We start from the raw sequence: 26713 nt of genomic DNA, 5'->3' as shown, positions 1-26713 counted from the left end.
ACATATGAGGCTATGTCATGGAGAAACCCCAAGGCAACTAATATACAGCGTGAGCAGCATGTTGAATAAGTGGCTGGGACAAAAGACATATGAGGCAGTCAAGAAGATGTTACTCCTAGAACAATTCATTGACTTCTTGCCTCCATATCTCCAGGAGCCAGTATATCAACTCCATCCCTCACTCGAGGAAGTCAATGCCTCCCAGAGAAACATGTACTACAAGGAGCCGGCCATCGGGTCAAAGAAATCAGGAAAAATAAACCCATGTTCCTTGCTAGAGACAGGAGTTTGACCAGGGGAAGGTTCGGTCCAGTACCAACCCCTACTGGGAAGAGAATTGAATGCGATGGTTAAGGAAGACTGGAATAAACCAAAGCCAATACCCCTACCCAAAAGGGAAATCCATTGCTTTGCATGGTGAAAGCCTGCACGATTGTGCCCAGAATAGAAGAGAGGAAAACATGGAAATTGGGCTCTGCATTCCCAAACCCAAGTAGAATGCCCTGAAGTAACCCGTCAGGGGCCCAAAGAAACAACCAGTATCTTGGGGTATTCTCCAGGCCTATTTCTGGAAAGAGAGGAGCCTCAAGACACACTGTCATTGGCAGTGTGCTCCATGGAGTCGACAGACTAATGCTTCAAAAAGGCAGCAAAGATTCAAGGAAGATCTGCTATAGCTGAACAAGATTCTGGGAGTCAGCGCTGTTCGGGGTGAGCTCGTATCCCAGGAAGAAATAGTTTCTGGACCTCTCTCCCAGCTCATCTGCACCCATGGAGATATGGACCTCTATCCCCAGGCCAATCTAGTAATTGAAATACTGAGAGTTCTACCAAAATAACCACAATACCAGTTTTAACAATGCTTAGATAACTGGAGTTATTATTACACAGTCCTGGGAGGAAAATGTAGATAGAAAGAGAGGGGAAGGGGAGAACTTAGAAGAAGGGGTGGAGGTATTTGACAGGGTTAGGGGCTTAACCCTGTGCAGGGAGAATGGGGAACCCTCCCAACGTGGGCTTTCTAGGTGTACGCCAGAGCCAATCCTACCCCAGAGGAGGGGTGAAGGTGTTGATGGGGCTCCAGTCCCTGAACATGCCTTGCTTGTATCAAATGTTGAAACCACTGTCTAACGCACCATGCCTTCTAGCATGTTTTCTGGCCAGAGCTCTTTCTTATTGCTTACAGAGCCACAGTCTCCTGAATTCAATGTGTGTGCAGCCGAGCACACCGTGCAAAGAGGCAGGAATGTTGAACATGAGTCCCCCTTCGTTGTCAGCGTCCATCCAACTGGCAGGAACACCATCTTCCCGGGGCTGCAGGAAAGAATTGCGCACAGTGGACGCCAAGCAGAGTCAGCCGCAGAAGCCCCATGAACATCAGCAATCAAAAAGGGGAGGGGCCAAGTGGGCGTTTTAACACTGTGTGCCATTGGAATCTGGTCCCTGGGAAAAGTGTAAAGGTAGATAGGCCAGAGCAGTACAGTGTTATTAGGGACCAAGGGGAAGGGGGAGGAGTAAGAGAAGACGGTAGGCCTGGATTTAAAATACCAGCACTCACAAGATTGGATGAAGGGTGTTTGGGTGCAGTCAGGAGGGGAGTTGGTGGATCAAGAGACCAGGCAGAAGGCAGAGGCTGGAGCAGAGTACACAGGAGTTGCTTGAGATATTTGATGAGAGTGCAGGTGAGGAACTCTCTGTGACAGAGAGTGGTACCAAGCTTGAGAGAATGGAGTAGTTGTTCAGAGAGAACATGTTATAGTGAGTGGTAGTAGAATGAGAAAGGTTGTGGCAGAAAGAAGAGAATGAGAGTAAAGGGTGAAGACAGATACAGAAAGATGAAATTGGCAGAAAGAGAGGGAGTGAGTGAGTGAACGAGAGAGGAAGTGTGCGTGAGAGAGCGGGAGGAGAAAGGTGTAGAGTTTGGCGAATAGGAGGGATCAGCATGAAAGAGAGAAGGGATGAGAGTTAGGAAGATTGAAGGGACAGGGAGGCAGACAGAGAGGCAGAAGGAAGCAGTAGGGGAGAGAAAGAAGGGATGAGAGTAAGACGAGAGGGGGAGAGAGAGAGATTGGTTGAGACAGGAGGGAGTACTAGTAGGTAAAGAGAGGGGGGAGGAATAGAATAGGAGGTGGCGAGAGGGGAGACAGGAGAGGCAAAAGAGGTAGCGAGTAGGAGGATACAGAGATGGAGAGAAGACGGGGCAATAGAAGGGAGAGAAGAGAGAGAAGATGGTGTGTGTGAGAGAGAGATAGAGAGAAAAGGGGGAGAGAGTGAGAGCAGGAGAGGGGGGAGCGATTGAGGGAGAGAGAGAGAGAGAAGCAGCCATCAGTAACATCATTTGTTACACTGTGGGACATCTGTAGGGATTCCTTAAGGAAATCTCGCAGGTAGAAAGATAGATAAAACTACGGCCTTTAGGCCCTCATCAGAAAAATAGAAACAGACAGTAAGGGCTATTAATCAATAGTATTGCATTAGGACTGGCTGGGGAACAGAGTAGAGAAGTCTGGGCTAGAGTGGAGGGTTCATGCTTAGTTGGGCGTTCCTGTACTCCATCATTAACCAAACTGTGAAATCTAAAAATAAAATATTTAAACTGCATAACAATATCTAATATACCAAAATAAAGTAAACATAAGTCTAATGGATCATCAGAAAAAGAGAAATAAAAACAAACAATAGGTGGGTCACAAAATGAGCGTTCTCACTCTATTTTCAAATTGATGACTGCAAGCCAGCAGGATTGCATTAAAACCTGTCAAAGCACATATGAATTCCTTCCACAGCAGACTATCCGACCAGAGTACTTGACCAGCAGCATTAGTATAAATTGCAAAGTTGGCAGTACATAAGCAAGTAGGTACCTCACAAACCCGGGGGGGTCACAGTAAAACCTGTGGAAACCCACATTCATTTGCAACAATGCCAACTCTCAGAATAGACATTTTTTTCAAGAGGCATGGTGAAGGGCATTTTAGTTCATTCAGTCAATGCTTTTCCAAAAAGCTCTTTCCTGCAAGAGATTTGCAGAGGCAGCCAGGGCGAGCATGCATTCTTCTGTGTGTTTGGTGGAGGGAGAACACAGGCAGAGGTTTAAATACCCTCCTCTGCACACCACACTACCAAATGAAACATGTGCCTCCATTGCAGCAGCATAGGCCAACCTTTTCATTTCAAGGTCCTGTGTCCTGTTCTTAAGTGGAGCAATTGGGAAGTCAATTTGCACTACAAAGATGGCAATGTCTAAATGTCGAATTGCTCTGAGGCCGCCAAGTTCAACGTGCTGAATGGAGGAGGAAGGCATTCACAGAAACAGGGAAACGAAGCACATGCCATTATGTTGCTTCGTTGCATGTCCCCTAAAGGCGCTAAGGCTGTCTCAAAAGAGGTTAGGAGGTGTGGAGGGCTAAATAAGTGAACAAAAGAAAGTTAACTTCAGAGATGTTCTGTATGTTATATTATCTTACGAGTTTTTTACAAGATATATTTTGTAATAATTTATTTTGTCCTGCGAAAGCCACTGCCCCAGCTTTGTCCGGAGAGTGGGTTATTTTGATGCCCCTGGGGTATCCAAGCAGTTTCCATTTTCCACTGGGCAAACCCTGAACTAATAAGGCAGATATGATCCGGTCTAGAATGGATTGTGTGAAAGGTGAATGTAGTTTGAGAACAAAAGGTTGGGATGGGCTGCTATGGATCAGTGGACGCATTCTAGGCCGTGTTGCAAGCCTAGGATAAGAAATAAGGGCAAATAATGTGATACTCTGAAAATGTAGATTATCTGAGAGTGCAGTGCATGCACAGTTCCTGTGTTCAGGGCCTCTGCTGGTAACATGACTGTACCATATACGGCTATGCCACAATTGTTTCTTGTATAGTGCTTTATGCCACAGTAAGGCCACCTTATAGCACTCAGGAGCAGGGAGGGACTCTTTCAATCAGCTGGGTAACAGCACTAGTTACCCTAAAAAACAGTACAGAAATGCTCCTCAGCCCCAAGCAGCCAGTTCTTTAGTAAGGGGAACCTATTTCAAGTAAGGGTGTTAAGGCAATGCCATACATTTATTTTATATTTTCATATAAATCATCTTTAATTTAAAAATGTTCAATTTTCAAAGTCAAACAAATGAAAGATCTCCCAATTTTAGAAAGAAATCTACCAACCTTGACTTTTTATGGTAATTTATGGGCATCTACCTGGTTTTAAGACCCAAAGGGAACAACCAATAGCTTTTGTTCAGGTTCACTGGTTTTCAAACAGCATTTGGTCCATTCGGCAAGAAAAGTTAGGCTTCCCAGTGGTCTCAGAGGCAGACACACTTGACATCTTGCACATCTTACCCATCAGATTCTGTCTCGTCCTCTTCCTCATCACTACTTTCCGAATCACTGAAGACGAAAGAAAACATGCCGGGTCGCTCATCTTCCTCTTCCTCACCAGTGGGGTGATCACCTGAGGGATCGGCGCGGTCCTTGTCCCTGTCACTGGACACCCGCTGCCGGTATTCCTCCAGCACTTCTGTCAACATGGAAGAGACACAGATAGAAGGATTGAGTGAGGAAGGTGCTTTGTGGACATACTCGTGAAGTCTTGGACTTGGGGCAAACTCTAAGAAAGCCGAATACCTTGCTGTCGAAGCCGAATCACACCCTGATAAAAGTTAAAAAGCGCCACCTGCCAAGAGAAGCAGTACATTGCACTATATTGTTTGGTTGACAGAATGTTTTCTGCATACATTTCTATCAATGTTACTTTATCCAACCCCACTTGCCAGCTGTGCTCGCGCCAAAAAGCGTAATACCAAGCAGGTGCACAGTCGCAAAAGATATCCGCCATAATCAAATCTCTCAATGCAGCGGCAGAAGTGCAGCAACAGAAAGTACTGGAACTGTGACACCAGCAGCGGCAGGGGTCACATGAGATAGTGCTCCCTAGTAGTGCTGGGGTGGGATATGATGGCCAAATGGGTGGTATGAAAAAAAGAAAGCAGCCGTGCTGGAGTGCTTAATTCGTCTTCAGTCAAAAGTGAGATCAATTTGCATGCAAGTGCCACACTTTGGAGAATTTCCTCAAGCAACTTCTACACATTCTCGAGAAAGTGTGGGTAGGGTGGCCATTTACATTGTTCTTATGTTGTGAATACTTTTTTATTGTTGTAGAAAGGTTTCACACTTTTTCACTTTGCAATAGTTCAAATGTAAAGAGGGAAGTACAGTGACCACAATGTCTTCAAAAAGGGGAGGGGGGAAAGTCCGGGCATTTAAATGAAACACAAAATTACTATCAATTCTGCCCCTTTTCCACTGCACAAGCTGAGGGAGATACTTTTGTAAATAATGGCTTTAACATCGTTCATGATTAGTTATGTTTGGTTGAATATTCATACCAGAATTATGCATATACCAAGGAAATACGCTATTTTGTCCATCAGACTTTGGCTCAGGCTTTAAAGACGAACAATATAGATTCATAATGTAGTGAATGAGTTTCTCCATTTGTATACCATACTTCCTGAAGTCCTCTGAGTGTGCGCACACACACACACAAACGATAGGAGGCAGCTTTTTACAGGGTCTTAGACACTGGGCTTCATTACAAGTCCGGCGGTAACCTGCCGCTTCTACCAGGGGATTGGCACCTGACTCACACCGTTTCCACCGCCTGAGATCCCGACGCCACACGTCCCGGTGGCCCAGGATATCAGGCGGCAGAAAATGATAGTCCCCATTCCCATGGAGTCCTATAGGACTCCATGGGAATGGGGACTCGGAAGCACCGGCACTGTTAGTAATGGTGCCGGTGCTTCCATGATACCCGTGGCTACCGCACCAGGCAGGCCGGCAGGCACAGTTGTAGTCTGCCAGCAGCCCAGAAAGGGTGCCGGTACGTTGCTACCAGCACCCTTATTTCCGGACCGGCAGATTTGTAATGAGGCCCACTGTTTCGTTGCTTACCAGCCCAGCAAGAACCATCATGAAGTGATTGAAACTAGCAAACCAAGTAAAATTACCAGGAATGTATTAAGTGCAAAAAGAAAAGTCCCAGAACTGTGAAAATGGTTGTAAAAAGTAGTGAAACTATAAACTGAAAGTTCCTGCTCACTTCGACCCCTGTCTCACCGATTTTAACAGCAGATCTCGAAACATGCATAATTTTGGATATCAGTACCCTCCCTTCAACAATGTGCATGTGCTGAGGAAGGGAGGCATTCTTAGACCGTAGAGAATGTCTTAGAGTGCTCCTTTTAGAAAAAACGTTTGTCTTATTTCGTTTGTCTTATTTGTGGGGTCAGTACTTGTTACACTATTCAATTTAGTTATGAACGCTAAAGCATGAAGTCGGACCAGGAGCGTACCTCCCATCCCAGTCCTCATTCTCTTGGACAAGAGAAGTGCAGTTTAGTGTTGAATTACATTATTTACCTGTAGCCTTTATTTTAATTGTAATTGAGGTTTTATTGTGCACCTCAGTACCTTTTAAAAAGCATGTGTAACTTAAATTCATAGGTGCAGATTGAAGGAGAAGTTACTGGTAGTAACTGTGACGTACTGCTGCAGTGAGACTATTAAATTCACAAGGAAGTTATAAGGAGAAAACTCTGACTTACTATTGAGATCTTCCTGGAAAGAGAAGAGTGGGTCTGCTTTCAGTAAATGTTACCTCTGTGAATCAGCCGTGCAGTGTCAACTCACTACTTACAATGTACGTCAACATCAACTTTAAACATGATCCCAAATCCTAGATGAATAATTGCCCAGAAAACATATAAACAATGACCCAAAAATCATGAATTTGTACAAACAGCTAAAAACCATGAACACATAAACACGATTAAAATGCTTAAGGATGCCCTTTAGGCCTTTTGAGAAACCTCAGGATATTCCTGCTCCTACTCTCCCTGGATCCTCTTCTCAGATGGCCAGGGGTAGGCTATCACATTTGGATCCGGACTCGGGGGGGGGGGCGGAGAAGCGAGGGAGGATCACCTGGGTGGAGGTTCCTTGTGGTTTGGGAGTGGGGTGCCCTCAGGCGAGACATCATACTCCAATTTCCCTGTTGAGGAACAACCTAGCCTGCCCACGGTCTTTGTAGGCTACTGTAGAAAAACTTCCTTCATTATCTCACATTTGACATTTGAAAGTACTGGGACAAAGAAGAGAAAAGTGAGAGTAATTAAAACCACACCTTTATTTCACCACTTTGGTGCTGGGATTACCGCTCCGTCCAATCCTGAGTTTGGGCGGAAAGTTGGGAGATTCACCTCCAGCTTTGCGCTGGAGGTAAATCTGCTGATTTTCGGAGGATTTACCGCAGCGCAATTTGCCCCACACTAAATGGGCCGAAAATGCCCCATATAGTCCTATAGCCTGAATGAAATGAGGATTTACAGCATTGCAGCAACTCGGGATCGGACCGAGTTGCGGTAATGCTATTTGCCGGTATCCCGGCTGATTTACCGCTGGGATACAGCCCAACTTGTGATGCTCCCTTTATGTTTTATGGACAAAGCTAATGTCGAACAGAATCCAAGAGGAAAGTGCCCATTTGAAAAGCATTATGCAGAAAATAGTGCAAATGTGAAGAAGTTTAACAAAAGATGGGGTATGAACCAGACCACCAGAAAGTGAACTTTATAACTGGAGACAGTGCAACAAGGGCAAAGCCTGGCAAGAGAGGTGTGACAAATGAGGCCAAAGCCAAGAGGCTAACTAGGTGAAACCAGGAAAGTGTGAAGCTGCCCCGAAAGTCAGCAGGTTGAGACTTGGCAAATGAATGTGAATCCCGGGAGGATAGCTCAGCGGCAACGTGCTCGCCTTGGAAACAAGCCGACACGAAGCAACACCAGTTCTATCCCCGGGTCCGCGCTTAGAAACCTCTGGCTATTAAGCGCATTATAAATACACAACTAAGACATATTCAAGTAACAGCGCCTCGATGCCCCCGGGCTGTGTGAGCACTTAAAAAAAATATATGCAAATCTGTACACAGGAAGAAGTACAGATTAACTTGTGTGAACTGGAGATCTTGCGGTTTCCTGGTTGCACACCTGTGATGGGTGGACCGTGTGATCTGACAACTGCTTTTGAACAGTGCTGCTTGAGACCTGAGGAAGAGAGCTCCAAGGATCATGTAGAACTGCATTACAATGAACTTGAAAAAAAGGTAAGCTTAAGACTTTGGGAACTTTCTTGAACTTGGGCAAGGGAAGCTGAAGAAGCTAAGAGCTGGACAAAGCTCTGAACTTTATGTTGAATACTATTTCTTTCATTATTGACATTGTTTAGTTTTAGTTGTGAGGGCAAGGATAGGATGTGGACATATACAGACTTTTCAGTTGAACTCTTTGACTCAGACTGTCCTTAGTTTTGTTCAGGTAGGGAAATCCCACCTTAGCATAGGGCACGTTAGACCTTCTACCATCCTGACATTTCATTTAATAAATTATCTCACTTTGAACTTTAAGTCTCTTATCCGTGTCTTACTCATAATTCCTTTACAACCGGTATATGAAACTGGTAATTTATCTAAACCCTCAAACCACCTTTATTTGGGTTTACCTTCAACCCTTTCAAACTTCTAGGCACCCCACACAACAGCCAACTCTAAAGTAAAGTGAAGAAGTGAAGTGGTGTGAAGTGGTCCTTTGTGGGCTGCTAACGGTGTAAGTGATTTCAATCCAGCACTCCAACTAAGTCAATGCCTAGTATGGGATGCCCAATGGAAACCCTTATTTATATATTTTGATGTCAAAAGTTCTTTTAATTCTGGGTGATATACCCTTACATAACGCCCCTCTCTTTGAATTCCCCCGGTCTCACTGAACCAAGAAATAGGTTTGTTTTGCAAATTAAAAGATTTATTTGAAGAATTGAACAATATATATATCACACTTTTATAAATATGGATAATATCTGAATATCACACTTATGAATATGAACAATGATCGGGAATGGATAATATGACAATATCAACAATCTCTTTAATCAATTAGGAGTAGGAATAGGAAGAATAATGTAGCAGAGAATACTTTGTATGAGTTCAAGGAAATGCAATGATAGGAAAGAATGCAACACAGAAATAAACCTTGATATAAATTCAATTAAAGACAATATAATCACTCTTTCCCCCTGTTGTTACTCCCTCCCCCCAATATGCAATATGAAGAGATGAATGAGGGCACACAGGTATCAGGAATAACAATCAACAATTCCAGTTTCAATCCCGATTCCCCCCAGCAAGTTTATAGAGAACAGTAATGATTTTAAAACAGGTCAATTGCTTTTAGATGTGGTATGAATTGAATGGGAAAAATGCTAAAAATGATTTTAATTCGCTAAATTGAATTCAGAACTAGTGAGAGTTGTTTTGGATTGGGTCAGCTCAATACTAGCAATGATTATTGAATGGTTAGCAGATGGAAAACGAAATTCAGAAGTTGAAAACAAGAAATAGCTGTTTTTACAGGTGGTGAAATTGAGGGAAACGCGATAACGGAAAACCTATAAGGTCGTGTTGGGTTTGTTTGAAGGCTGAGGAAGTTAGCTTCAAAATGACATTTAAATTTAGTTTCTAGGACCGACGGTTCAAAAGTTACAGAGGTTTTAGTGAAGGTCGATTTTTCTCAAAAGGAGTCAAGATTTCAAATGAAATTGCGCTTTGAATTACAAACAGGTTGGCTTACACTAACAATTCTCAGAGGATTAGATGGATGAGAAAGGATTCAGAATGGACAAAAGAGATTCTACAATGCAGTCTGGATATGTTGGAATGGGTTGAATGGGTTACTTTAAACTAAGAGATGACTATAGACAGTTCTACGCTAAATACTTACAAATATGGCTTTGGAATGGAATGGGCCCATCAAAGATCTGGTCAAAGGTTTGGACTGGACTTCGCTCGCCACTGGACAGGATCAGGGCACCTGGACTCTGCTCTCAGCAAGGCACTCTGGTCTGCGTGGCCTCTTGGACTGATTCTGACGGGTTCTGGGTTACAGGTCTGCTGGACTGATCGGGATCTTGGGTTCTAGCATGGGTTCTTGGCCAGAAGCAAAACAGCTCAGCCAGGCTGTTGAATGGTTTAGGTTAGGCCCCGTGGAAGTTAGGGCTTAAATCAGGTTTGCAAGGTTTTTAAAGGCCTGCTGAAAAGGGTTCAGCTTTTTGGATTAGGCCTCTGCTTCAGGGTTCTGGAGTCTGGATCTAGGTTCTAGCATCTGGATCTAGGTTCTGCAGTCTGGATCTTCCTGCAGGGTGCTTCGCCAGTGGATCAGTTGATGAGTGAAAGAGTGTGTGTCTTGCCTGTCCTCAGCAGTCCCTATTTATCCATTTTCCAAAGTGGGTGGGGAGGCTGATTGTCTATGCCCAACCCTCTAAGGATCTGATAGGTCAGAGAATTCCACGTCCCCTGATTTGAGAAAGGAACAGTGTGTCATCATGTGTCAAAGTGATGCTGCCATTTACAATCTAGGGAAGAACCTCCCCTTTGCTTTTATCCAGAAAATCTATTTTTCCCCAAAAACTTATTTTCAATATGCACAACTTGTTAATAATACATATACACATCACAGATGGCCTAAGGTACGTTTCTGTCAAAATCTTATCTTCCTACGAGTTCTGGTTCATAAATGACCATTTTGGTTGGTTACACCTTTTCGGATCTGTACAATTTTTTATACATACATTCACATACACTCTGGGCATATTCCTGTAATTTGTCATGTTCCTAGCATAATCACAATAGCTACAATATTAAAAATTTCGTGGTTCAGTCTCTGAATGTCGCACAGATTCCAGATTAGTTTTAAACTGTGAGTGAACTTTTCATTTTAATAATCTCTAAGTTTCATATTTTTGTCAGTTCGGTACAATATTTTATAAGTCTTTTCCTTAAACATATATTTAGTCCAATTTCAAATCCACATTTACAGTCTGGCCCCCCTCCAAAGCTTGGCTGAGTCAGAGAGTCACATGGCTTGTCTTCCTGCCAGGGCAGTTGATGTCAGTCACACCCGAATTAGCATTTCCATTCAGTTCAAGGACTCCATTGTCTCTTTCCCAGAACAGCAGAGGAAGTCTCCGCCCCTTCTCATTAGCATCCCAATGCGATATCCTCTCCTTTTGGTGGGAAGGAACAGGGTGGGGTGTTCTCAGGGGAAGAAAGCCTCTTTGAAGTTTTAGCTGATTCAGGTTACCTTATAGTCCATTTTAACATTGTCCCTTGTGCAAAATTACAGTTACAAATTTAAAATAAGCAAACATATCTTCAATTCCAGTCTTTTTCAACATGAAAATCAATGTGTGGCACCCTATATCGCATTTGATGGAAGTCCCTTCCTGAGCATATTTAGCTTTTTGAGACACAAGTTTCTCCTGTCAGATTTAAAAATCGCCAGCATCTGACAGAGGCGACTAACGGTATTATATTCATTTTTGACATATTTCTTTCCAGCAACCTTCTTCAAAAGTGGAGTTTGTTCTGATAACATATACTTCTGCTGACATTATATTTATGTGGATTCTTGAGGTAGAATGATGTTCAACACCCAACAGGAGGTTGGATCTTTTGGGTGGTTTGTGAGCCATGATTTTTGCACATTTGACAACCAAGAAAAAACAGCTTTTCACACAGCTCTGTGTTTCTTTTGCAATCAGCCTTGCTCTGTGGGCAGCCAAATGATGGGTTTTGGCAGTGGTCTCCTGTGTTACCACTGACATAGGCAAAAGTGGATGCAGCCTATTTTTCAGATTTTTACTGCGCACTTTTGGGTGATTTTTAGCAAGCAGCATGCTTTCCGGTGGCCATTCTGATGTTCCTGATGCAAGCAATGCACAGTAATGTTGCAGGGCCTGGACTAGTGGGTTGAAACATCCCACAAGCCCCCCCCTTGCGATCTGGCGTTTATCTTCCATCAATGGGAATTCGCAAGACTGGGATGTCAGTTTCATCTCTTCTGATTCCACAAATGGCAAAGTTCATCGTCTTTTCCTCCGTCAAAGGTGGATCGATCAGTTCTCCTCACCGGTCCTGATGTGAGTATTGAGCGATACTCCAGGTCCCTCGGATCTTTGCTCCCGGTCCCCGGGTAGTCCTCCTTGGTTTCCGGCTCCATGGTTTATCAATCCTAGGATGACAAAGCAAAAACATATTCGTAGACATTTCCCCACCACTATTAATGTAGTGGGGCTGACACATACATATGATAAATCTGGACACATTTTTATTATTGTATTTTATAGGCTATATATGGAATATTTTAGAGTTGGAATTTTATGGAACTGGAGTGGCCCCCTCTGGGGTTCCAGAAGACTCCTCCAGTTGGTGCAGAGTGTGCCTAGGATGGCAACACTTTAGTTGATTAATATGGACCCACTTTTCTTCCCCTTCTGCCAAACTGCCTTTGGGGATTCAGATTTTGTAGGCGACTGGTGAGATTTTGTCTACAATTTCCAGGTAGGCAAAAATGTTCGCTGTTTGGCCTGGTTCCTTTGGAAATAGTATAAGTAGACCCGATCTCCTACACTGTATTCTTTTCTGGTAGTCTTCAAGTCATAGTGGGTCTTCATGCTGTCGGCTGATCTTTCTAGATTTCGCTGAGCATAGGCAAAAGCATGTTGAAGGTGTTTTCTTAGATTTTTAACATACTCATGAGTTGTGGAGGCGTTGATCAATGTCTGCTCTTGAGTTCTGTAGAGCAGATGCTGGGGAAGCACCATCCTGCGTCCAGTCATCAGCTCAAACGGTGACATTTTGGTTGCAGATGAAGGGGTACATCTGATGGCCATTAGGACAATAGGTAATCGAATATCCCAACTTGGCCCAGAATCTGCCAAAATTTTTTTTAATATGCTCACAATTGTTCTGTTGTATCTCTCCACTGCACCACTACAGGCTAGCCGGTAAGCAATGTGTAGCTTCCTTTTAACCCCAAGTATATCCCACATCTTTGTCATTACTTCCCTGGTGAAATGGCTACCTCTGTCTGACTCAATCCTTTGGGGTAGTCCAAAACGCGAAAAGATGTGGTTGATCATCAGGGCAGCTGCTGTTTCTGCCTTCAGTTTGGGGCCGGGAGACATTCCACCCATTTAGTAAACAAGCATGTCACGGTCAACATGTACTTATTTCCCCTAGAGGAGCGAATCACAGGCCCGATAAAGTCGACTTGCAAATCTGACCATCGCAGTGCCATCCCCCTCTTTTGGAGAGGCGCTCGGTGTGTGAGGGATGTTGGCTGACATTGTGCACACACAAGACACCGCTTCAAGTATTGGTCGAGGTCCTGCCCCATGTGTGGCCAGTATGCAACCTCTCTTAAGATTTCAAGTGTTGTATGAAACACACTATGACCGGCTGTGGCTGCATCATGGGTGTGACTTAACATCAGGCTTCGGAATGATGTAGGAACCACCCACTGATCATGGCCAGCTAGGAATTTCCTTACCAACAAACAGTCTTGGATTCGGAACATTTTTGGACATTTCATCAACACTCTGAGGTCCTCTTTCCCAATGTAATCGGTATCCGCCAGGGGAAAGTTCTCAGGGTCCTCAATGTGTTGATAAAACTTATCAATTATTAGATCCCCTTTCTGAGCTGTGATCAAATCAGCATCTGGGGTCTCCTTACTCCATTGTGCAGTTGAGAGATCATTGTGAGCATTTGTCTGGGACCTAGTTATAGCAGTGACCTGGATTTCCCCCAACAGGGACTCGATCTCTATTAGATCTCCTTGGATGGCCCCGGTTTTGGCCAGCTGATCAGCTAGGTCATTTCCAGTTTTGTCTGGTCCCTCTACTTTGGAATGACCCTTGATCTTTTTCCAGTAGATGGTCATCCCATTCAAGGTGACCAGATCATCAATATTTTGAATTCATTTCCCATGTTTCAAGGGTTTGTTGTTAGCACATAACATGCCTCTGGTTTTCCAGTTAACCAGGTGCTCCACAAACCCGTTCCGTACATAATCCGAATCTGTGATTATGACCAGTTTGTGGAGTTGATGTTGGACAGCAGTGAGGATGGCTTGATGCACAGCCATCAACTCTGCCACTTGACTACTTCGGGGACCAATCTTGTACCCAGCGGACTGTTCTGGGGTCTCATTCACCCAGGCTTTCCCTACGCCGGCCACAAGTTCTTTTTCCCCGTTGTTGTCAACATGGTAAGAGCATTCATCCACATAGACAGTGGATATTCCCTCACACTTGTCTTCTTCAACGACTTTATGTGGGGAATTGAGGTATGCCTCCATGTTGTCCTTGATTTTTAGACTTTCGTCCTCGAGACAGTTTTCTCTGGCACAATCATGCAAGTCAGCCAGACCTTGCGCGAGGGGACTCTTCTTGTTTTGGCCATATCTGACCTCCACAATAAAGCCTTGCATTGACAGAATCCAGGAAGTAATTCGGGAATTACTCACATTTCCGGCCCGGATTCTGTCACTTTGGAGATATTGCAGAGGCTGGTGTGGAGTCTCCACTATGATGTGTTCCCCCCTGGATAAATGGGCCGTAATTCTTCAATGCCCACACCGTTGCCAGGAGTGCCTTCTCACAGTCGTTGAATTTTTTCTCCACAGAGGATAAAGTTTTACTCGCATAGGAGATTACTTTATTGACCTTGTCATGCTTTTGGTATAATACTGCAGTCAAGCATGTATTAGAGAACCTGGTCTCCAAGAATAACTCTTTGTTTCTGACAGGGTAAGCTAGGCAAGGTGCTTGTGAGAGGCATCTTTTGAGTTGTCTTACTGCCTCAGCTTGTTCTGGACCCCATTCCCACTTGACCCCCCTTCAAAAGATGAATCAGGGGTCTGGTGATCTCTGCGTAGCCCTCAATGAAATTCCTACTATAATTAGTCGGTCCAAGGAGGCTCCTTAGTTCCCGCAGAGTTGTGGGGGTCTTTCAATTTCTGGAGTGCTTCCACTTTCTTTTCCTGGGGACAGAGACCCTGAGGAGTAATCTCATGCCCCAAGAAATGTACACGTGTTCTACACTACCGTGCCTTTTGGAAGGAATGTTTTTGCTCCGGCAGCCCTCAACTGTGTCAGAACATAACGGATCTCCACTATGTGCTCCTCCACAGTTGAGCTTTTGATGAGTACATCATCTACATGGGCCAGGTTACCCCTTTCACATAGGTCGGGCATGGCCTTGTAGGAAAATGTTGAATTCATTGCCGGAGTTGACGTATCCGAAGGGAGTTGACGTATCCGAAGGGAGTCCGGGTCCATGTGTACTGCTGGCCCCCAAAGGTAAAAGCCAGCTTGTATTGGTCCTCCCTACTGACAGGTACAGTCCAGTATCCATTGGTCAGGTCTATTGCAGTGAATACTTGTGACCCCTGGATCTGGGCCAGCCCTTGGTCAATGTAGGGAAGAGGCCATCGGGAAGTATGGACCCGTTTGTTGAGCTCCCTAAGGTCGGCGCAGAGTCTCCACTGGCCGTTTGGCTTCAATATCCCCAGCACCGGATTATTGAAGGTGCTGTGGACTGGACGGATTATCCCACAGGAATCAAGGTTCTTAATTACTTCAGTAAGGGACTCCATTGATGCGAGGGGCAGGCGATATTGCTTCAAAAACACTGGAGTCATTCCAGGGTCCGTGGGAATTGTTGTTGTGTGGATGTCAGTGCAACCACAGTCATATGAGTCCACCGCAAACATATCTTAGAAATCCAAGAAAACTTGTTTAAACTTTTGCTTCTGCTCCAGAGTCTCACAGGCATCAGCTAGGTTGACTCTCTCTTCAACCATCTGTCTGAAGATGTCACGCGCTCCACTCCCTCTGGGGGTCCCATTCCTCATCCCCGTGCCCCGAACACCTCTCGCCCTCTTGCCCGGTTCCGGGACTCACAGGTTGTCTCTCCGCCCCAGTTGCCACGGCGCCGACTGCCACAACGCTTGGGTCGGCATGCTCTTTGAACGTGGAGACGTCTACCTCCCTGGCGTCTTCCGTGGCGGCTGCTAGACCGACTTCTTCCGCGTCACATGACCGCCGCCTTCCGCTCACGTGTTTCTGGACTACACTCACGTGATGCCCTCGCGGGTCATGTGACTGAGAGGAATTAGCAGCGCCAGTATTTAAACGGCTCTGTTGCGGGGCTTCGGTGCTTCACAGCTGTTTCTTCGGATTCCTGTACGGCGCTACATACCTTTTGTTTCACACCTTTTGGATCTTGACCTCGGATTTGTTTCACGGACTGGCAACGGATAACCCTTGGCTTTGGTATTGGCTTTTGGATCATTATTATTACGACCACGGACTGCTTCACGGACTCCTTCTACGTTCCGCCCTTCTTGTGCGGATTCTGGCATCAGGTGGGCCCGGCACGTGCAACCTTGCTGGGAAACTTACATTCTGGAAGAACAGCTTTGCTGGGTCTCGGAACCTCCCCATAGGTTAAACCGCCACTCCACAGACACCTTTTGGTAAGACCGTTACACTTACTTGTTGATTGGTTGTTGAAACTGTTTTGGCTTGGCACTTAACCGGTGTTTCCTTTTCAGTGGTTCGGGGTTCCACGAGTACCGCAGTTCCGGAAAGAACATCTCCCACCTGTGGCCTCAAAGGCGGCACAGAGAGTGACTTTGATTCTCTCTGTGCGGCACTTGTGGACAGAGGACTCTTCGGCTACACGACAGTCGAGACACAACAGAAGACTGGAAAGACTTCTAGTTTTGCTATCTCAGCGGCCTCCTCCGGCTGGGTGGAGAAGTCCCTGGTCAAAGTGTTGATTTGGACTGGTGGCTTCAGGTGGGGAAGGCAGCCCTCACGGACATGGAAAATCACCTCATCCCTCCTGAAGTCACAAGTCACATCTTCCTTACCATAAGGGCAGGAAGTGTACACAGGAAGTTCCCCCCATGCCGGGTAAAGATCCTGTCTGGTGTTGTGTTGTCATCACCGTCACTGTCAAAACAGTCCTTGGGGATTCGTCCTAATAGTTCATTTCCTAAATCTATGGAAAAATGTCAGTCATCAACCGCCATTCCAATAATGGTGCCTGCGGCTAGAGCGATACTCTTTAAGTCGCTGTTATCCACCTCTATTGGAATGGTGTCATGTTCTATGTTGACTAGTGGTGTTGGGTTTACCCCCAACCCTTGCTGTTGGAGAGAAGCATTTAGATGAATATAGGCATCAAGGTTTTTGAATTTCTATCCTCTTTTAACTTTCATTTCCAGGGAGAATTGTCGGGTCCTTTCTGGGATGGTGACTTCCTCTCCAATCTGAATTTCAACTGCATAAGGCAGCAATTGTGCTGACCTAAATGCTTTCTCTGGATCATCAAAGCCCATGGGATTATCCGCTAATAAGGACCAAGCTTTGAAGTTTATTAGGTCCAAACTAATGGCAAAGCGATTGAGAATGTCACTGCCTAAGTAAAAGGCGGCAGTGACGTCTCGCACAACCCAACAATTATGGACTATGCTCTTGTTGCCTATGGAGATTTTGAGCATACACCTGCTTGTCAGGAGATGTTTGGAATTGGGTGTTTCCAGATCCATTTCCCATTTGTCTATCAGTCTAAATGTGGGAATGGCTGGATCTTTTGGGAGTTGGCGGAACATGCCTTCGCTGATGAAGCTCTTACCGTTGTTGACACACACTCGGGTGAGAACAGAGTCCTTCCCTTCATTTAACTGAACAAGGATGAACAACTGCTCTCCAATTTGCTGAATATCAGCCAGACTCTAAGCTGATTTCTCATCTTTCTGGACTATAGGAGTGGGAATATCTGATTGTGGATTGGTAAAGAATTTCAGAGTGTTTGCTTCCAGTATGGAATACCACCTTAGACTGGAAGGAAGGTTGATTTTCAGAAATAGAGAGGACCCCCCATCACCAGTCTGTTGTCCTACTGCTATTACGGTCATGTCTGGAATTTGGTTGTTCTGGAAGTGAAATTCTACTTGGTCAGATTTTTATTCAACCATGTGCCGTTTAAACTAACATGGTTGACACTCTTTTTAACTTTATTGGTCAGCTAGTCTGGGTCCAGGGGACCTTGTTTACGCAATCTATTAGGGGTGACAACCTTCGCAGGAGGTCATTCCCTAGTAACCAAGGGGTGCCCTCTGGAGTCACAACTATGACCAGGTGTTTCACCTTGTGTCGCCCAATTTTAATGTCCAAATCCGCAGTCCCCTCAACGGGAATTTCCTTCCCGTCAAAGTTCTGAAGTTGTCCAGGAAGAGAGGTGAGAGGAATTTGGTAATTCTCCCCCCTTCCTGAATTCAGTTCATCAAAGGCCTTTTTGGACAGAAGGGTAGCTTGGGATCCAGTGTCCACCAGTGTAAAAATTGTACCCTGCCCCTGTACTTGAACCGGGGCATAGTTTTTTCCCTCCTTCTCCGCAAGGGGGCACAGATAATGCACATTTTTGGACAACTGGTAGGTTAATTTTCTAGTTTTGGACATAGAGAGAGAAGAGATTTGGGCAGAATTCTGTGGGGAGCCTGGGTAATCTGAAAGAAAAAGGTGGCAACTAGAGATGGGAGAAGTTTTGAGTTCCCCTGGTTCTGGTTCTGGGCCATCCCCCCTTTTTGGAGGCAGTCACCAGGATGGGTTTGAACCAGGGGATTTTCATGCTGTTGGTTCTGGGGTTGGATGATGGGCGGCACTAGCTCAGTCCCCACATCTACCCAGTCTGGATTTGAATCATTTGGGACCCATATTTCCTTGGGAGGAGTTGTTCCCCCATCTTTGAAGGAGAAGATCCTTTTCCCAGGATCCTCTGAGGATCCCTCTCCTTCAAATTGGAAGATCTGTACCTCCTCCACAAAATGGGTCTGTTTGGGTCCTTTGTTTCTCCTACCCCTCCCCCCCTCTGCTCCTTGGGTGGCAGGCTTTCAGGGGCAGGAGATTTTTGTTCTGGTTTCTGGGTTTCCAGGGGCTTTTTACAAGTGGGAAAGGAAGCTTCCTCCAAGGCTTTACACCCCCCCTTCCCCTTGTGCCTCCTCCCTGGGAACCGGTGGGTTGTCCGGGTGCTGCCCCATCATTGTTCTGGAGCACCAGGACCAGAGTTTGGGGCATTCTGCACCGGCATGTTCATCTGAGGGTTCTTCTGAGCCCTCAGCATGCGACCCATATGTTTTGGTCCTGGCGCTCTAACTGTGACACCCGCTCAGGCTGATACGGGATTCTCATTTCTCCCCTGGGCTGATCCCAGGAAGGGTAGCTATCCCTTCTCTGGTAATACCCCGCGTTGGGAAGATTTGGGTACACCTCCACCCTTGGCCTCCCCTCTCCTGGATTAGGTTGCCTGGGCTCAGGAAAGTGGGGAAAGAAGGATGGATTATTCTGGGGTTGAACATTTTGTGGATACCTGGGGAAAAAGTTCTGGCCAGGATTTGGGGAATTTCTGCCCTCCTGGGTGAAGTGAGGAGGGAAGTTCTCTGGGTTAGGGACTGCTTGGTTGGATCCCCCCTTGGGCTGGAGGAGTCCACACATAACCCAGGATGGGTCTGTTCCCCTTGTAGCGGGGACTTACATAGTCAGGGGAGTGAGGGATCCCATTTGTGGGACTACCTCCTTGGCTCCCTGTCTGTTACTGGCCCAAGGGCCTTCTGGGCTTGGAATTATTCTGTTGTGCAGGGGTTTTTTTAGGCCCCCTCATCTCTAAGTCTAAAATGGGGGCAACCTTCACCTCTACCACCTTAGCAGCAGCAGGCGTGTTGGTTGGTTTGGGTCTTTTCTGAGCATTCTTGTTTTCTATGGGCTGTTGCACCTCATAGATCCGGGTGGCCTGTTCAATGACCCAGTCTAGTGATCTTTTCTCATGGAAATCTCTCACTAGCTGGGTCATGATGTATTTTGGTAGAGCATGGAAAAAAGTATTGACAAATTCTTTGCTGTCCGTGCACACCCTTCTGGTAGTCTGTGCAAAGGCACGCTTTAACTCCTGCACAAATTCTTGTGGGGCCTGATCCTCCCCACATTGCAAGTTGTAGGCTGCCTTGCAAGCCTCTTGGGGATTTCTGTGAACAGAAAAATGCTTCAAGATGGCCGCCCTATAGGTGGACCATCTAGAATGATTTTGGTCCTCCAACCCCGCAAAGAAACTGGAGTATTCTGGTGAGAATGTCCATTTCACATACTGAATGCAGCTACTACTGTCTTTCAAATGGAAAGGTTCCATCAGCTGCTCAAAGAGCTCTAAGTGCTCCCAAACAGAATACTTAGCATTCTTATGATAAGGCGTGATGATGCTCCTTATTGCCTTGATCTGTTTTAAGGGGTCCTTAACCAAGGCCCTTTATGCCTTATTGGCCTTCTTGGTTCAGCTAACCCTGGTCCATTCATCCTCTGACTCAGAGGTACTGCTCCCAGAGGTGCCTGTCTGGTCTTCTAGGTTCTCCCGGATTCTGCGAGTCTGGGGATGGCTGGCAGAATGTGGGGACCTAGTCTCCTGTGTCCTGGGGCGCTCAGAGGAGTCTTCTGATTCCTCCTTGCTCCCAGGATTTGATGGGTACCCCCCCACTGTCCTAGCTGGGCAGAGGTTTTCAGGATGCCCTTAGTGGGCCTACTGTCCTGGAGTTCCCCACTAAATTTCACTGTACTTGGGTACCCATACCCAGATGCCCGCCCATCCATTCCTGGGAGGTGCTGGTCTATGAGCCCTATACTTCTGACCGGATAGTAATCTGCCATCCCCATGGCCCTGGGCTCATGTGCACCAGTGGACCTGGGGTTGGCAGAGACCAGGGACTGGGAGAGATGAAGGCCTCTAGTCCTAGGGTTCCTGAGGTTATGCTCAGGTGTTTCCCTTTCCCAGCAAACCTCATCTCTATCAGCCCCTGCTCCCTGTTGCCATGCAAGACCCTGAGCTTTCTGTTCCTCAATCAAGGCCTTACTAGTCTCTATCAGTCTCTCTTGCATGGCTACCTGCCTGTGGAGCCTATAATTTTTCTCACAGAGATCCTCATTTTCTCTCTGTGCTTCCTGGTTTGTCTTTGAGTACTGGGACAGTCTTTGCTGCAGGAGGGTTACCTCTTGAGTCCCGTCCCTACTGGCCTGCCCCTTTCTTGCCAGAGCATCTTCCACCCTCCTGGTGTTCTCTAACCATCTATCATGCTCTTTTTGGAGGTCACCCAGTACCTGGAGGGCCAGGTGATTTTCTTCCAGTTTCCCTTTTAAGTGACAGACTTCCCCACCTAAGGTTCCCCTTTCCTGAGCAAGAGCCTGCCTCTGTGCCGCCAGGTCGTCCCTCTGTCTTTGAAGGGCACCAGCTTTCTGGCACTCTTCATCAAACTCTGCCTGGGTGTCTAGGTCTTTCAGAATTAATTTGTTGCTCTCTGCCTTCTCTTTATCTAATTGGCTTTGCAGGATGACTACCTGCTCTGCGCATGCCCTATTGAAGTTTATCTGTTGCTCCAGCTTTTTCTGGCTCTGTGGGAGTCAAAACTTTCTTGGTACTCTTTCTGCAAGGCCAGAATTCTGGTATCCTGGTCTGCCTTTTCCTGTTGCAGGATCCCCATGTCCTCTTTGATTTTAACTATATACTGCCTGCTTTCATTTTCTGACTCCTGGCTCCTCTGCAGCCTCTGCTCAGAAGAGTCCAGATCAGATTGGGCCTTTTCTAACGCCATCGGTTGCCTGCTTGCCAGACTTTGGCCTTCAGCATATTTGTCCTGTATGGCTCCCATAGATAAATATAGATATGCCGCTATCTTGGCAATCTTATTTTGCTCATCCTTGGCCTTAGGAGCCATATATAGTTCACTCAGGGCCACATGTAAGGGACCCTGATCTCACCAGATATCTAACCCTGTTGCAGTGAATTGTTGTGTGATTGCCTGCAACCACACATTTTGATCCTGCTCAGTCCACTCACCTCTCACAAATAACTTATGTAAAAGGTGTTCTCTAGCTATCTTGATGTCTACCAATGTCGACATTTCGGAAATATTAATATCCTTCCTGGCTTAAAGAAGTTTTTTATTTTATTTTTTGCAAAACACACTGTTTCCTTAGAGCGTTCCCTTTTGAGGGGTGCTTTTACAGTGTAGCACAGCGTGGTAGCCCAACAGGATTTATGTATCGAGTCAGTTAGCACACTGTATTAAGCTGCACAAGTGGCAGATCTAATCCAGAAATCCTGCGCACGAGCCCCCAATCTGTAAGTGATTTCAATCCAGCACTCCAACTAAGTCAATGCCTAGTATGGGATGCCCAATGGAAACCCTTATTTATATATTTTGATGTCAAAAGTTCTTTTAATTCTGGATGATGTACCCTTATATAACGCCCCTCTCTTTCAATTCCCCCGGTCTCACTGAGCCAAGAAATGGGTTTGTTTAGCAAATTAAAAGATTTATTTGAAGAATTGAACAATATATATATATCACACTTTTATAAATATGGATAATAACTGAATATCACACTTCTGAATAGGAACAATGATCGGCAATGGGTAATATGACAATATCAACAATCTCTTTAATCAATTAGGAGTAGGAATAGGAAGAATAATGTAGCAGAGAATACTTTGTATGGGTTCAAGGAAATTCAATGATAGGAAAGAATGCAACACAAAATAAAACTTGATATAAATTCAATCAAAGACAATATAATCACTCTTTCCCTCTGTTCTTACTCACTCCCCCCAATATGCAATATGAAGAGATGAATGAGGGCACACAGGTATGAGGAATAACAATCAATTCCAGTTTCAAATGCAAATTCGCGGCAACTTTTCAGCGTGCAGGAAACACGATTACGGAAAAAATATAAGGAATGTCGTTTTGGGTTCGTTTGAAAGCCGAGGATGTTAGCTTCAAAATGAAATTCAAAATTCGTTTCTAGGACCTATGGTTCAAAAGTTACATAGGTTGTAGTGAAGGTCGATTTTTCTCAAAAGGAGTCAAGATTTGAAATGAAATTGCGCTTTGAATTACAAACAGATTGGCTTACACTAACAATTCTCACAGGATTAGATGGATGAGAAAGGATTCAGAATGGACAAAAGAGATTCTACAATGCAGTCTGGATATGTTGGAATGGGTTGGATGGATTATTTTAAACTAAGAGATGACTATAGACAGTTCTACGCTAAATACTTCCAACTATGGCTTTGGAATGGAATGTGCCCGTCAAAGATCTGGTCAAAGGTTTGGACTGGACTTTGCTCGCCACCGGACAGGATCAGGGCACCTGGACTCTGCTCTCAGCAAGGCACTCTGGTCTACGTGCCTCTTGGACTGGATCTGACGGGTTCTGGGTTACAGCTCTGTTGGACTGATCTGGATCTTGGGTTCTAGCACGGGTTCTTGGCCAGAAGCAAAACAGCTCAGCCAGGCTGTTGAATGGTTTAGCTTAGGCCCCATGAATTTAGGGGTTAAGTCAGGTTTGCAAAGTTTTTAAAGGTTTGCTGAAAAGGTTTCAGCTTTTTGGATTAGGCCTCTGCTTCAGGGTTCTGGAGTCTGGATCTAGGTTCTAGAGTCTGGCTGTAGGTTCTGCAGTCTGGATCTTCCTGCAGGGTGCTTCGCCAGTGGATCAGTTGATGAGTGAAAGAGTGTGTGTCTTGCCTGTCCTCAGCAGTCCCTATTTATCCATTTTCCAAAGTGGGTGGGGAGGCTGATTGTCTATGCCCAACCCTCTAAGGGTCTGATAGGTCAGAGAATTCCATGTCCCCTGATTTGAGAAAGGAACAGTGTGTCATGAGGTGTCATCATGTGTCAGAGTGATGCTGTCATTTACAATCTAGTGAAGAACCTCCCCATTGCTTTTACCCAGAAAATCTATTTTTCCCCAAAAGCATATTTTCAATATGCACAACTTGTTAATAATACATATACACATCACAGATTGCCTAAGGTACGTTTCTGTCAAAATCTTATCTTCCTACGAGTTCTGGTTCATAAATGACAATTTTTTGCGCTTTTGGTTGGTTACACATTTTCGGATTTGTACGATTTTTTATACATACATGCACATACCCTCTGGGCATATTCCTGTAATTGTTCATGTTCCTAGCATAATCACAATAGCTACAATATTAAAAATTTCGTGGTTCAGTATCTGAATGTCACACAGATTCCAGATTAGTTTTAAACTGTGAGTGAATTTTTCATTTTAATAATCTCTAAGTTTCATATTTTTGTCAGTTCAGTACAATATTTTATAAGTCTTTTCCTTAAACATATATTTAGTCCAATTTCAAATCCACATTTTCAGTCTGGCCCGCCTCCAAAGCTTGGCTGAGTCAGAGAGTCACATGGCTTGTCTTCCTGCCAGGGGAGTTGATGTCAGTCACACCCGAATTAGCATTTCCATTCAGTTTAAGGACTCCACTGTCTCTTTCCCAGAACAGCAGAGGAAGTCTCCTCCCCTTCTCATTAGCATCCCAATGCGATATCCTCTCCTTTTGGCGGGAAGGAACAGGGTGGGGTGTTCTCGGGGGAAGAAAGCCTCTTTGATGTTTTAGCTGATTCAGGTTACCTTATAGTCCATTTTAACATTGTCCCTTGTACAAAATTACAGTTACAAATTTAAGATAAGCAAACATATCTTCAATTCCAGTCTTTTTCAACATGAAAATCAATGTGTGGCACCCTATATCGCATTTGATGGAAGTCCCTTCCTTGGCATATTTAGCTTTTTGAGGCACAAGTTTCTCCTGTCAGATTTAGAAATCGCCAGCGTCTGACAGAGGCGAGTAACGGTATTACACCCATTTTTGACAGATTTCTTTCCAGCAACCATCTTCAAAAGTGGACTTTGTTCTGATAACATGTACTTCTGCTGACATTATATTTATGTGGATTCTTGAAGTAGAATGATGTTCAACACCCAACAGGAGGTTGGATCTTTTGGGTGGTTTGTGAGCCATGATTTTTGCACATTTGACAACCAAGAAAAAACGGATTTTCACACAGCTCTGTGTTTCTTTCGCAATCAGCCTAGCTCTGTGGGCAGCCAAATAATGGGTTTTGGCAGTGATCTCCTGTGTTACCAATGACATAGGCAAAAGTGGATGGCGGCCTATTTTTCAGATTTGTATTGCACACTTTTGCGTAATTTTTAGCGAGCAGCATGCTTTCCGGTGGCCATTCTGATGTTCCTGATGCAAGCAATGCACCGTAATGTTGCAGGGCCTGGACTAGTGGGTTGAAACATCCCACAACATGCTTTTGGCAGTCTTTTTTCTATTACTAACGAGGAGGTGGAGCTACTGCAAGCGAACTGGAAACATTTCCTATTTTTACCTCAGAACAGCGCGGAGCGCGCGCGGGACGTGAAGTGGTCCTTTGTGGTCACTTGAGGGCCATGGTGGGCAGGAGCCCTCGATTCTGGTGCCTGGCGTGGAGCGCTTCATACCCAGACAGGATTTACATCAAACGGCACTTAACTATATGGAATGGTAAGAGAAGACATTGCCTTTTGTGTACTTGCAGTCGGGAGACTGCGGAGGGTTGTGTCCCCTCTTTGATCCTGGCAGCGTGCACTTCCCCTCACGGTGTGTACTACAACCCGTGCGATAGCCTGCATTCCCTTCCGTCCATTCCTCTACATCCTTCCTTCCTCCCCTCCCTTTTTCTCTGGGAGCACCCTCCCTTCCTTCTACATCAGAGGTGAGCTTAGTAGTTAATCCCGGCTACTTTCTCACAGTGTTGCTAATGGTATTTGAGACCAAGCTTATCAAAATAAAATGACTGAAGCCAAATCAGCAAAATCTGTTTCTGACCTACGCTGAGGCAATACCGAGAAAGGGGCTAAACAATCTTCTAAGCCCTCTAAAAGGAACTCTAACAGCACGGGAGGTGGCGATTCGGACAAGGGGACAATCCCCACTATGTTTTCCAAAGCTATCCCTAAAGTGCTCCCTCCGCAGGACAATAGTACAATGGAAGGAGTGGTACCCCCCCACTCACAACAGTAGTGAGACATTGGACGTTACGAACTACAATGACATCGACAACAACTCACTCCTTGATCTTTGCCTCTCTATTCAAAAGTCTATGGCGGCAAATAAAAAACCTAGCACCCCATTGAAGAAAAATACATTGATGGTGGAGGCCCAGGCCTTAAATGCTCCACAAAACGAACTTCAAGCACCCATTGAGACAACAAGCCCAAAACAATCTGGCAATTCCACGTTAAATGCATCGGGAAATCATCCCACTCATCTGACACCCATTTCCCCGGTGGTCCCCACAATGGGACGCCTGTCGGCTTCACCTGACCTGTATATTGATACAGGTGAGCTGGAGCAAGCAGATGGCGAAGGGAGTGGGGTAGCGGAGCCCCTTAACAACAGAGCCATAATTGAATTGCAGGCGTCCATGGCTCCTGTGCAATTTGCACTAAAAATTCTGTTAAAATTATGCGGGAGGATTCACACAAACTCCATCATACAACCTGGGCTGCCCAATCCTAAAACGGGGTGGACTATTAGCAGAGTAATCCTGTATCACCAAAGAGGGCCCAAGGACCGGTGGCACCTCCGGAGAACGAAAACTCTGTTGCTCCTAAGGATGACATCCCGGCCCCACCTTTGACTAAAAAGCAGCGGCGTATGTTAAAGCGAGCGGCCACAAATAAGGTGGTGCTGGAAATTGCTTCCCCTTTACCTGCCACCAATGACCCGGCAGTTAAATCAAAAAAAGCAAAGAAGAGGGGCAGGAGAACAAAGAAGCGCTTGGGTATAGGGGTCGGGACACTGACGAGTTGGGTACTTCCGGATAAAAACAGTGACTCAATAAGC

The 26713-nt window shown here is 45.4% G+C and overlaps 1 protein-coding gene across 1 annotated transcript in view; it reads right to left on the bottom strand.

The window, feature by feature from the left end:
- Positions 1–26713, bottom strand: part of LOC138582452 (uncharacterized) — a 1938885-nt gene that overhangs the window by 1106896 nt on the left and 805276 nt on the right. The window contains exon 4 of the mRNA XM_069653763.1: positions 4342–4519. Coding sequence (XP_069509864.1) covers positions 4342–4519 — 178 coding nt within the window. The remainder of the gene's footprint in view (positions 1–4341; positions 4520–26713) is intronic.

The sequence above is a fragment of the Ambystoma mexicanum genome, chromosome 1p (genome assembly GCF_040938575.1).
Source record: "Ambystoma mexicanum isolate Mex_15411 chromosome 1p, UKY_AmexF1_1, whole genome shotgun sequence".
NCBI classification, from domain to species: Eukaryota; Metazoa; Chordata; class Amphibia; order Caudata; family Ambystomatidae; genus Ambystoma; species Ambystoma mexicanum.
This window is presented reverse-complemented; position numbering and strand designations above follow the sequence as displayed.